Raw genomic sequence first — 13285 nt, 5'->3', positions numbered from 1 at the left:
TGAATTTATTGTAACTTGCAAAGTTATATTTATAATTGAGATTATTGTTATATTGCATTATTTATCTACAATAATTGTTTATTAATTTATTTATTACAAAAATTGCAAAAAAATTATGCTTTTTGTGAGTTTAATAAACTAGAATTGGTCATGTAGAATTAGAAATATGTCATTATTTTTCACATCAGTAAGTAATTTTGCGAATAGACATTAACATACAAGATTGAATTAATTGCATCGTATATTAATTATAAAAGAGTAGAGGTAGTCGTTGCTTCCCTTCGTAACGGAGTAGCATTAAGGACAATTGAATTATCCCTAAATTATTGCAGAGAAGGGATAAACCGACGGGGACATCAGTGCTGATATTAGGTTTTACGTTCACATGTTCTGCAATATTGTTTAGTCTCTTGAGTAAAGAAAAACAAATGTTTCACACGTGTTCAGGAATTATCTTAATCACAAAAAATGCGCGCGTTTGATATAATAAAATTAAACAAAGAATTACTGTAACTAGCGCCGTTGTAATGTAACGAGTTTACATTAATAATAAGGAGGATTTCTCTCTCTTCATAATAAATAATAAAGGCAATAAAAAAATATAAAATAAGAAAGAGACAATTTTCATCACAATATAATAAATGTAATAAAAAATATATTTTTTTCATGGTCCATTTTTATGCCTTATATTTTTCAATGTAAGAAAATTATATGGTCCAATTTTTATTGAACATATATAGCAATAATTAAATACATGCAACTTTATTTTCTTAAATGAAACAAATGTCTAAAATTCTTGAAAATCTACAAATTGATTTAATTAGTTTTCTTTACCGAAATCGAATCAAGCGATTAAAAATCTGCTACATTTGATCAATGAAAGATTAACGTGAATCGTTGTTTCTTATAGCGCCGACGAGGGCTTTGACGGCACTTATCCGACGAACGTCGTCGTAAAGGACAATGGGACCTGCTTGTACGTGCCGCCCGGTATATTCAAGAGCACTTGCAAGATAGACATTACCTGGTTTCCCTTTGATGATCAGCGCTGCGAGATGAAATTCGGCTCCTGGACGTACGACGGCTTTCAGGTGAGCATAGGGGATAGGCATTACCGGAATTGGGTCAGCCAATCGTCGTTCCCTGATATGTTCGCCCGACATTGACGTCGAACTTACGAATTTTCCAATCTGTCGGAAGCACGTCGGCACTTCTCGTCGATACGCGAGACGCGGAAATAATTTAAAGCGACGGCGTCGAAGAGTTTGATTAGCACTCGAGAACAGGCGGGAGAGGGAAAGAGAAGGAGAAGAGAGAATCTTCACTGTTTGCCAATGCAAGATTTGTTCGTGAGAACATTCCATGAAATTCCTAAGAACGGAACGGAAGTAAAGTACTCCGATCGCGCAACGGCTGTGCATTTTCCGCCATCCCCGACAAGTTGAGTTAGCGTTCTTGAAAGCGTTCTTGCTCCCGTTTCTCTCAAGTATATCGAATGATTATTTATTTCGATCAAAAATATGATGTGCGATCTTCTATACGGAATGATAAATATATAAAGAAAGAGACAGAGAAAAAGAGAGCGTAATAAATAATTTCTTTCTACAATGTAATTGAACGAGATGAAGTTAATTTATATTTTGACATTTTTGTTTTAGAAAAAAAAATTATCTTGCTTTTTTTAATTATTATCTCAGCCACGCGACAAAAAATATCAGTATGATGTAAATTTTTTCATTTTTATATCTTGTTATTTTTTTTATCGGAATGTAAATTTCTTTATATCAGATGTAAATTTTTTCATTTTTATATCTTGTTAATTTCTTTTTATCGGAATTTTTCGTGAGAACATCAATATACACGCATATTCTGGAGCATTTCTGGAAAATGTTCAAGAAATATGGCTATTCCTACGCATTCTAGGAATACCGCAACGGGCGTAAAATGCATTTGGCATTTCGTCGAAACATCACTAACAGCGTGGGCAGCAAACGCCATTTCGGGGTAAATTGCAGGAAATTTGAGAATTGTGGAAGATATGTTTAGAGGACAATGAATGTGAGAACAATATCCAAAATTTCCACCTTTTATTATCGCTAATTTATTCTTACAGTTCAATATATATAAAGAAAACATATTTTTAATGTTTTTAAATTTTAAATAAATATCATGAAAATAATTATAATATATTATTTCAAAGAATTTTGTAAAAAATGAAAGAATTTATATAATAATTTTTAAACCATAATTCGTGTGTAAAAAATGTTAAATTAAAACAAATTGATAAAGGAAATATAAATAATTAGATAATTAATAATAAATAATTAAACATTAATAATTTATAAAATTACATTTTATAAAAGGATAATATTTTTCGATTTATATGTTAATATTTTTTATAAAAGAGATACGAAATTGATGATGAAGAATCTCTCCTTCTCTCTCTTTCTCTCTCTCTCTCTCTCTTTATACTTAAAAATATATATTTAATTTCTTAAAAAATGATTGCTGTACAGCTGAATAATATGATGATATTATCTGATTATGATAATTATAATATTGCTATTATAATGACAAAAGTTTAACACCATTTCTCGTGGTAACATGTGTTTCTACCATACGACTAATGCACGCGGCGAGTTTAATTGTTGAGCATGCAACTTCGGAATAATTAAAATTCAAGATGCGAATTACACGGTGCTGGGCAATTCGAGAACGCTCGGGGGTTCATTAAGAAAGACAATAAGCAGAACGTAATTGAAGCGCGACGCAAAAGCAAGAGAGACAGCGAAATTCGCCATGATTTTCCCGAGCTCGGTTCGATCAATTGAATACGAACGAAATGCAAAACAGACTTTTCGATTTAATCGTCCATTCTCACTTAACAATTCGCACCCAGATATTAATTCACCGTAAATTGCGCCCAAACGTCAACGAGAAAAAAAATTTCGCTTCAATATTCAAACGCGCAGAAATTGCGAAAGATTGCTAGAGCTTCATATTGGCCAACGTAAATATGCATAAATTCATATGAGTTACATCAACAAAACTGTACAAAGTTGACTATATGAAATGAAAATCCTGACAGGGCAATTTTATCACAAATAACAATATTATTTAGATACATTATATATTATATATATTTTTTTTCATTCTGAATCTTTCTCTTTCTTTCATTTAATGAAGCAAATTTTTTCAATTGATTACATATATGTACTTGGTGCAAATAAATAAGAATATTTTCAAATAGTTTTAGAAATAAGATATAATTTAATTAAAAAATATCTCAGAAGTGATACGGTTAATATTAATGACAAATTAATTTTAAACTCTGTAAACATCCAAACACCCAATTCTTATCCGTTTTAATAAATTTTATGACGTTTCTTTTAAAGAATAAATTGCCGTATCTGAATCATTCATCAGATTTTTCCGTCGCTTTTGAGGCAAAACAATTGTCTTATATGCAGTGCGATTGCAATAAGTTTTCTCTAATCGACCGTCATAAATTGTCGACAGTTGGATCTGCAGCTGCAGGACGAGAACGGGGGTGACATCAGTAGTTTCATCACTAACGGCGAGTGGGATCTGTTGGGTGAGTTAGTTTTTACAGTCCTTATCGAAGGGGACTGTCGCCACGCCCGGATAGTTTGCACCGAAAGTGATTCCCGGCCGATTAGCAATTCTAAAGTCTTGCACGGCCACGGGCGGATGATCAATCGTTTCGCAAATCGGAAACGGTATTGATCCTCGCTTTGTCCCTGTCAAAATTGCCTGTATCTGGGTCAAACGGGGAGGAGGAGAAGAGACACGGCGCGATTCCCTTCGCGCGCGCCCCAAGTTTAGTGTTTTCGTTGGTGAATACACACGGGCGATCGGTAAAGTGTCGGAATTACAACGAAGCGTCTCATTTGAAAAGCGAATATTAGTTTGTCACAATCCTTGAATAATTACCTGACAATTTATTGAAAATTAAAGTTTAAGTTATAGTTTTCCATTCGCAAATATTTATTTCGTATTTTCCATCATGAATATTTATTTTAACATAGGTAGATATGCATATATACAATTTACGCGAATTTTTTTTTTCAATCCGTAAATAAAATATTCCTTTGTATTAATTTTATTCTAATGTCAATAATTCAAAAATTAGTTTTCGCATATATCAAAAATCAACTTGTGCTTAAATTAACATTTACATGCTGTCGATTACAATCATACAATCTAGACAATAAATTTTATTTTTTCGGAATCCGCTTTCAATGGACATTTGATCCCTGTCAAATTTCAAAATTTACTAGACTATATATTTTAGTACGATTTAATAAAAAGATATAAAATTTAATTTTGGTTATTGACAACTTTCGATTAATAATATTTATAATAAATAAAAATTATAATTATTTTCTATTGTTTAATTACATATGTAGATTATCAAAATGTATGTTTAAAAATAAACTCGTGTTTGTATGAAATGCATGTAGTACAACTTTATATTGGAAATGTAGCACAAAAATAGAAACATTTGGTTTATTTTTCGAGAAGAGAACATCATAATTATGATGTATTGTTCGATCCATATGTCACTTGATAAATTCGTTATGGATGATTTCGAGAGATGCACCGATACGTAGGATCTTTATCGTTACTCTAATGCAAGAGCAAGAACATTTGCTTCCCATATCTCGTGTATCTCTCGAAAAATTGTACGATGCATTACGCGTGGGAATAGCGTAGGTCGGTGTACACGTGTAATGTATGTGCCCAAGTTATGAGACTCGCGGTAGAAATGTATCTTAAGTAACTACGGCTGCAGCAGAGCGCACCGTTTTGTACCCGGAGGAATAGCGTAAGATAGAATCCGTTTTTCTCTGCCCTGTTACACGAGATAATTCAAGGGAGTAGAGGAATTTTTCGCTTCCGGCAATCTTTTGTTACGCTCGACAGCGCATTTCGTTTTATTGACAGTATCGATTATTTCTACACGTGTGCGCGATGTCATAAGTGTAAGCGCTAAATTGAATATCCGTTTGAGAATTTTAATTTGAATAAAAATTTCAAGTGTATTCGCTATTGAGAGCCATTCACGAAGCGATAAAAAAATTATTCGCTTGAAATGTTCGTTGGATATTGCTATCCATTAGCTTTTCGATCTTAAAGTGATATCCACTTCTCAATTTCGAAATTGCGAAATAGCGAGCTTCTGTTTCAATATTTAACAATATATAAGCTCTGTAATATGCATGATTTTTATATATTTCTATCTAGAAAAATATGGAAAGATTATTACATTTTTTTTTCTCATAACTCTGGCTATTTGTTTTCACAATTAAAAGTTACGTTAACATAAAAAAAATAATATATTGATATAATATTAATGTCCATTTCTCTGTCTCGCTTAGGGGTACCTGGTAAGAGGAACGAAATCTACTACAATTGCTGCCCGGAACCGTACATAGACATCACTTTTGTCGTCATCATCAGAAGACGCACACTCTACTACTTTTTCAACCTGATCGTGCCGTGCGTTTTAATTGCCAGCATGGCCGTCCTCGGGTTCACCCTGCCGCCCGATTCCGGCGAGAAGCTCTCCCTCGGCAAGTTTCAACTCGATGCAAAACTCGCACTATTCCCTTCCCGACAGTTCGTAAATTCGAGCTCTCGCGATTAGGCACGTCCCTGTTTGTTAAGAACATCTGACATTTACGCGATTAGGTTCGACCTACTTCCGGCGGATTCCCCCGCATCCGAATGCCGCGCCGGGAAGAAACTATTCTCCGCGTCGTCGTGAGTTTCTTCCGCAATCAAATACCGCGGGGACTTTATCGAGTTTCGACGTGGAAATTAGAACCGGTAAAATTCCGTATGTACTATACGAAAACTCGAGTCCAAACTTTACGCGAATACGATTTCGCATCACCGCGCAATTCAATAAAGAACGATCGAATATCGATTGTACGAGTTCTGTATCAAATTGAGATGAACAAGTTGGGATTCACTTCTGTAACATTAATTTTATTTATATATGCAAATTTATATCTCTTATACAGCACGTTTGTAACATTAACTCTCTTAGGACAAATTTCCTCGAATATGAAAAATTTTTTTAATTCCGTTTCTTGTTAAATATAAAAATTAATTTTTATATAATTAATTTAAATTTATGTTTATATTTGTATGATTTTCACCAGCACTTTTTATTAAATTTTTCAACAATTTTCTATTTTCTCTAAAAATAACTAAGAAGTTTATCGAATTAAATCAAAATGAAAAATCTATAATGGCAAATAATCGATTGGTGGCGATTAATTTGATAGAGAATTTCCCAACAGAAAAAGTATAAATAATAGCTTTATTGCCGACATGCTTAAACATGCAATAAAGTGATTCTAGACTTTCTCTTGCACGCGTAGTTGTAATGTCATTATGGATGTAGAAGCGCGGATAGAAAATGATTACGTTAGCGCATCCATGACACAATTTATTTCATTGTTATCTTGTAAGTGTGGTAGTCCTGGAATTCACCGAGAAGCCGGATGCTCGGTAGAAATTTTGCCTCCTACAGCTTGAATCCACTCAGCTGCATAATTCCGATTCCTTACCTCCCCTCACCTCGCACTACCGTGTAAACGCTCCCGTGATTAGAGTCATGCACTGGAGTTTGCTAAGCGCATCGAGCGTTTACGCGATTAGATTTCCCCTCGATCCCGATTGAAACGACGTCCCGGCGCGCGAACTTCGGCGAGCCTTCTATTCAGGATGTCGAGTTTCTTCGAGCGTGGAAGCCCGTTACTGTGAATCTCCATCGAATTCGGAAGCGATCGCGACAATCACCGTCGCCGACGCGGAGATACGGCGACAATGGAATGACAATGTCGAGCAATTGCAATCGTCTCCGTTGCGAATTCCTTCGAAGCTCGTAGCTATTCATAGATCGAGATATGATAATAACGTCTCTCCACAACAATGTCGCCCTATAGCGATCATCTTAACATTTATAAATAGAACGATATGAAATTTTTCCAATAATAATCTTTTTTCAGAATTAATTATTGATTTAGAAATTAATTAAAAATAAATATATATCATTTTATTAGCCAAATTGTCTTAGTGACCTCAGTGTAATGCAAATTCTCGGATATAATAGAAGAAATGAAAACGTTCCATTCTGAGAAAATAATGAAACAAGCAGGAAAAAACAATATTCTTTAACCGCAATTGATCTCCGCGTCTCTAAGGGATTTGAGAGCACTTTTCAACGCGTTATATCACGAGCTTCGAGAAAACTCGAGTAACATCTGATATTTAGATGAGGCACCTGCCGCGACGTTTTGAAAGTCTAAATAATTTGAAAGCGCCTCCTTAACGCGACGTCGTAGTTCGCGAATGAGTTCAAAGCCCGAGCACAGTGACGGATTAAGATACTTTAGATTCTGCATGAGCACGTCATTTTCAAAGGCTTTTATTTAAGATGCTTAATAAAATAAAAAAAAAGTGTTATACTATTTATTTTTAATTTACATTACTTTTATACCAAAATTTTTAATGATTATTTTCTCAAGAAATTACAAACTAGAAATGTGAGGAGTATTTTTGCGACTGTCTGTTACTGCGTTCGTGGCGACGAGGTCGGAGACACTTTGAGATGAAACTCGAAGCACCTTCAACATGGTGTTGTTACGCATTGAAGGCTCTTCGAGCGTTCAAGGGCCGAGAGTTAATCTCGCTTGGCCACCTCTTCGAAGCACTCGATAATTAATCGAAGCCAACGAACCTCTTTTATAGGAGTAACCATCCTCTTGTCCCTCACTGTGTTCCTGAATATGGTTGCCGAGACAATGCCGGCGACATCTGACGCTGTACCGCTTTTAGGTAAGCTCGATTTAATTGATTTTCAATATGATTAATTTTTCAATATGAGAAAGCAGAGCGTGACTGATCACCTATATCGTGAAAATCGTTCGAGTGGAAAAATATAGGGAAAGAAGGAACGAAGGGTTTATCTTTGCACTCTTCTGGGATGTGCTCCCCGATTGTGAAACACCTGAGGCAAGACATGCAATTAAATTTCATTGACTTATTATTGGAATTAATATGTTTTTCTAATTATCATATCATCATGTTATGTAATATATACCGTTTTATAATTTATAATTATAAAATAATTAAGACTAATTGAAAATTAATATAAATGTGATATTATTATCTATAATATTCGGATATTATTATCGCAATAAATCATTGAGAGAGAATATAATTATATTTATTTGATATATATAAAGAGAAACGCGTGAATTCAACTAGTTTACTTAATACTTAAAGAGATACATCATGTCAAAATAACTAACAAGCTTTGAATTTTACACTAATCGGGCAATATTTAATATTAGAATTATCGCCTGCTTGGTAATTTGGCTCATTTTCAAATCATGTTCTTATACTATGTACTCTCATACTTTTCAGGAACGTATTTCAATTGCATCATGTTTATGGTAGCCAGCAGCGTGGTCAGCACAATTCTCATCTTAAACTATCATCATCGGAATTCTGACTCCCACGAAATGTCTGAATGGGTAATTTACTTTGATTGATATCAAAGCGGACACTAACAACACTGCAGCCAGTATTTACTTAGTTGGCTAGCATTACAATGTGAAAATATAAGAAGCAAAGCATTGCAAGCTAGTTAATAACAAGTTAACTTATAGTTTTTTATTATTATGTACAAGAAATATAAAAAATATAATTTATAAAAAGCACACACACATACACACACACACACACACACACACACACACACACACACACACACACATATATATATATATATATACATAATTTATTTATAAGATATTCTAAATTTAAAAATACAATTCATCGAGAATCGTATAAATTATCAATAGCAAAATTGATGATAATAACTGAATAAAAATAATGAGACGAGGCGAATAACTAAATTACAATACTTTATTGTTATAAGATAAATCGGTTAAATTCATGTTAATATAACTTGTCAATGCAAAATCGATAGCTAACACAATAACTTACACACAATTTTATTAAAGGTCTCTGACCTTGTTTGGCTAAATTTGATTTATCCGAGTACATTTTTTAATTATTTTTAGAATTAATTAATATTATGTATTTTCTGGATTTATGTTTATAAAATGTACTAGCCAAACAATTTATTAATGTTACTTTTATTCGCGCAAGAGACACGACAAAAACAATATTTTATTAAAATTCAATTTAATTCATTGCCGGTGCTGTACGACTTCAACAGATATCGGCAGATAATTATGGTTTTAATTAAAATACAACGCCATCGCTGGGACCGATACATCGCTCTCTTTACATTCCGGATAAATCGGGAATTTTATAGGCGAATAATTAAGGGCCATTCTGCCGAATGGGCGCTGCGGTACTAAATCACGTTGCATTATCGAATTTCTCGTCAGACGTCATTTTAATTAGGATGTAAATTTTGGAGATTGATTACTTGCGCGATTAGATTTCCGCAAGCGGAAGTTAACTTACGCGCGCAAGTTAACTTGAATTAGTAAATGTAGCTTCCCTCTTGAAAGTCGGCATTTTTGCGATTTTGGAAATTTGATCACATTATTATAGTAACGCCAATAAATAATTATGCATATTGAATTATTTCATTAATTAAAATGCATTAAATTACAGATTAGGGTAGTTTTCCTGTACTGGCTGCCCTGTCTACTTCGTATGTCGAGGCCAGGACAAGAAGAAGAAAAGGAAGTACAAAAATCTCAAAAGCCATCTCCGGTAACGGGTAAGATCATCGTAAAAGTAGAAAAAAAATTCCTTTTTAAATAGAAGCATGTTAATTAATTAAATTTAGACAATTTATGCCGATCACAATATCATTTGTGAATATAATTTAATTTTTTTTATGACTGTCTTCTCATCAAAAGTGTACTTAAATGCATTTTCTTTTTAATAATTAATCCCCCCCTCTCCTCTCCCTCCACTGTATTAATAATTACATAATTACTATAATTATATAATTCGGCTCTATATTAACGACTAACAATTTTTCTTTGGATATGCCAGGTGCGAGCAAGTCATATGGCGATTTGGAGCTTCATCAGAGAAGTAGTAAGTCCCTGTTGGCAAACGTCCTGGACCTGGACGACAACGCGTTGGCGTCTCACAATAATCTGCTGAACAACGTGTATAGCACGCCCGGGCCGCATCACGCGCACGCGATGGGTCACGGTCACAGTCACATACACACGACGCCCCATCATCATCACAGCCACGCACCTACGACGCCGCACCATCAGCACGCGACGCCGCTGCCGCATTCATCGTACCCCGGCCACCAGATCTCGCATACGCCGCACCATCACCCACATCCCCAAGACGCGTCAGGGCCGCAGGTCGAAACGATACTCCAGAACGCGTGCTTCTGCGCTCGTTACGAGCTTGTGCTAATCCTGAAGGAAATTAAGGTTCGATCCAACGATTTGACGAGTGACCTGAAACATCTTCAGGAGTTATTTCTTTTAAATATATTTTGAGATTATTTAATTAATTTTATTTTGTGGTCTAAAGACTCTAAAATTGTATAGTCGCAAAGTGAATAGACTGCAAAGCTTCAAACTTTCAGCAAGTTATAAGAACCTAACTGAATCTCTCTAAATTTTAAAGATTGTTATAATTTAAGATATCAAAATAATTTTATAGATTCAAACCCAAAATCTTTCAAAACTCTGAGCAGTTGGACGTATCAAATATCTAAAGTTGGAAACAGAATTGTAAAAAGATGAATGCGAGCGGATCGTTGCATTCTCGACGAAAAAGCAATGTCTCGTTTCAGATAATAACGAATCAGCTAAAGGCCGAGGATGAGAACACGAAGATCACGAACGATTGGAAGTTCGCGGCGATGGTGATCGATAGGATGTGCCTAATCATTTTTACTCTGTTCACCATCATCGCTACCATCACCGTCCTGCTATCGGCGCCGCACATTATCGTCACGTGATTCAGAAAAGCCAGTCTGCCGCCGGTGGTTCCGGGGCTGACGAGGATCTCGCCGACGGGCATCTTCGCGCCAGCGAAGCACCCGCCCTTCCCGTTAACCGGATTCCGCCGGGTCGGCCACGAGGGTGCTCGCCTTCGGGTTCGCATGCCGCTTCGTTTCGGAGACCTGCGCGTTAGGAAGAAAGCAATACGGGGAGTAACTTCGTTTCTTTATGATATATATACTAATACCAGTAAAAATGAAAATAATAACGCTATCGATAATGAGAATAACGATAATAGTATTAATAATAATTACGTAATAATAACGGTAAAAAACTTTATCGTATAATTATCCCACGAGGACGCCTTAGCGAAACACGTTGACACACCGTTTTCAAGACAGCGCGAGCTCGCGCGCGCGCGCAAGAGCAAAGAGACACGTACACTGGGACACGCGGGAAAACGAGACACACGTACGCGAAGACATGTACATTGGTTTGTTACACGCATCCCTGAGAGCAGTCGAACAAGGTGCCCGAACGCCTTGTATAGCTGAAATGGTACATTTTCTCGAGCGAGAGATTAAACGATTATATAGTTCTGTACAGAATTCAATTACGTTTTCATCGAGGTAAAAACGTAATCGGTTGAATCGAGACGAGTCTGTCCTCCGCGACTACTACTTAGGGATGTATCACACATACACATATATACACATATGCACGTAACATCATACGAGCGACGATACGTATGGAAGCGTGATTTGCCAATGTGTTAAAAATACTCGGATGCAGCCCAAGGTTAATACGATGTAGAAATCTCCGAATGTACACAAGAATCAGTTAGGATTAATCAGTTAAGATCCTTGTAACAGTCTAAATGAATTTCGTAATATTATTACGAATCAATGTAAAGATTCGAGAGTCTCTCGAAAAACTTTGAAAAAAGTATAAATCCTAAATGATATACATGATTATATAAAATAAATAAGAAATATTATAAATGGTAGTATGTTTAAAAATTGATATAAAGTCAAAGTTTTCAAATACTTTGATTTCGAAATTCGCAAAAATATATAATAAATAGCACACACAAATAATAAAATTCGGGGATTACTATATGCAAGTTGACATTGGTTCTCGTCTAAAACTAGATGCGAAGAGAAGCAATTAAAAATACGAGCGATGATCACCACTTATTTCGAGTTGTGTAGAAATAATGGATGAAAAAAAGCAGAAAAGAAAGCGAGAAAAAAAATAAAAAAAAAGGTAAACGAGACGAAGGAGAAAAAGGAATGGGCTTTAGAGGTAAAACGCACACGCATACACTCTCAGAATACACATGATGAACTGCCAAGGTGATTCAAATAATGCCAGTGAATTTTCTTATTCGTATCATTAGTATGTAAAAATCGACGACGACTTAATAAACGGGGGATTTGTACTACGATTTAAAAGCGGCGGTCATATAACATAAATACTCTCTCGGGGGAGACAGGAGAAAGAAGAGAGAGAAAAATCCGAAGGACACTGTGGAAGGATGCACAAAGCGGGCGCGGGAGAAAAATGTGAAGGATGATTGTGTGGTTGTTCGATAATTTCCGCTTGAACTGATCTAGTGTTTCGAGCGCAACGCACTTTCTTTCTCTGATGTCCGCAACGCGTGCGAATTGTTTGTATCATCGATCTGCATCTTCATCGCACATTTAACGCTCATAAGTGGTTTATATCTTGAATCAGAAATTCCACCAAAATATTAAATAAATTAATTAATAATATTTTGTTATATTTAAACCTTGTATTTAGTTGAACGTTTCAAGAAAGAAACACAACTGTCGACTTGTTTAACAAATTGCTATTTTAAATTGAAAAAAACAAGGCAAATATATTGTTGAATGTGCACTGGGAAAGCAGATCATTATCTCTCGCCTTACACGTAGGTAGAACACAGACTTACGCAGACACACACTTTCTAGAGTACACGGTAAATAGAAACTCATGTACCTTTTTGTCTGACGTGCATCAATCTTTCTCTTTCCCATAAGAATTCCATTACGCGGATCATTATCGCGGAAACAATGTACCTTCTTTCTGACATCGAAAAACCCTTTAAGAACGCAAAAGTTGAAAACGTGGAATTTTTATTTCTCTTATATTAGAGAAGAAATGTGATTTCAACGTTCCTTGTTTTGTTACCGCATCTTGAGGAAGACCGCAGCGCGCTTCCGCTGATAAACATTAAGCATCGCGCGATTGCAAAAATTGAAAAATTGTTCTATACAGACAGA

The 13285-nt window shown here is 35.3% G+C and overlaps 1 protein-coding gene across 3 annotated transcripts in view; it reads left to right on the top strand.

Moving 5' to 3' along the window:
- Positions 1 to 11958, top strand: part of LOC105249188 (neuronal acetylcholine receptor subunit alpha-7) — a 182794-nt gene extending 170836 nt beyond the window's left edge. For all 3 annotated transcript variants that reach the window (XM_025410176.1, XM_025410177.1, XM_025410178.1), the window contains 8 exons: positions 911 to 1091; positions 3520 to 3595; positions 5403 to 5597; positions 7786 to 7872; positions 8464 to 8573; positions 9691 to 9799; positions 10081 to 10481; positions 10850 to 11958. In XM_025410176.1, coding sequence (XP_025265961.1) covers positions 911 to 1091; positions 3520 to 3595; positions 5403 to 5597; positions 7786 to 7872; positions 8464 to 8573; positions 9691 to 9799; positions 10081 to 10481; positions 10850 to 11017 — 1327 coding nt within the window. In that variant the 3' untranslated portion in view covers positions 11018 to 11958. The remainder of the gene's footprint in view (positions 1 to 910; positions 1092 to 3519; positions 3596 to 5402; positions 5598 to 7785; positions 7873 to 8463; positions 8574 to 9690; positions 9800 to 10080; positions 10482 to 10849) is intronic.
- The last annotated feature ends 1327 nt before the right edge of the window (positions 11959 to 13285 follow it).

This window comes from Camponotus floridanus, unplaced genomic scaffold (assembly GCF_003227725.1).
Source record: "Camponotus floridanus strain SB8 unplaced genomic scaffold, Cflo_v7.5 scaffold3, whole genome shotgun sequence".
NCBI classification, from domain to species: domain Eukaryota; kingdom Metazoa; phylum Arthropoda; class Insecta; order Hymenoptera; family Formicidae; genus Camponotus; species Camponotus floridanus.
Note: the sequence above shows the minus strand (reverse complement) of the source record. Positions and strands in the feature narration are given on the sequence as shown.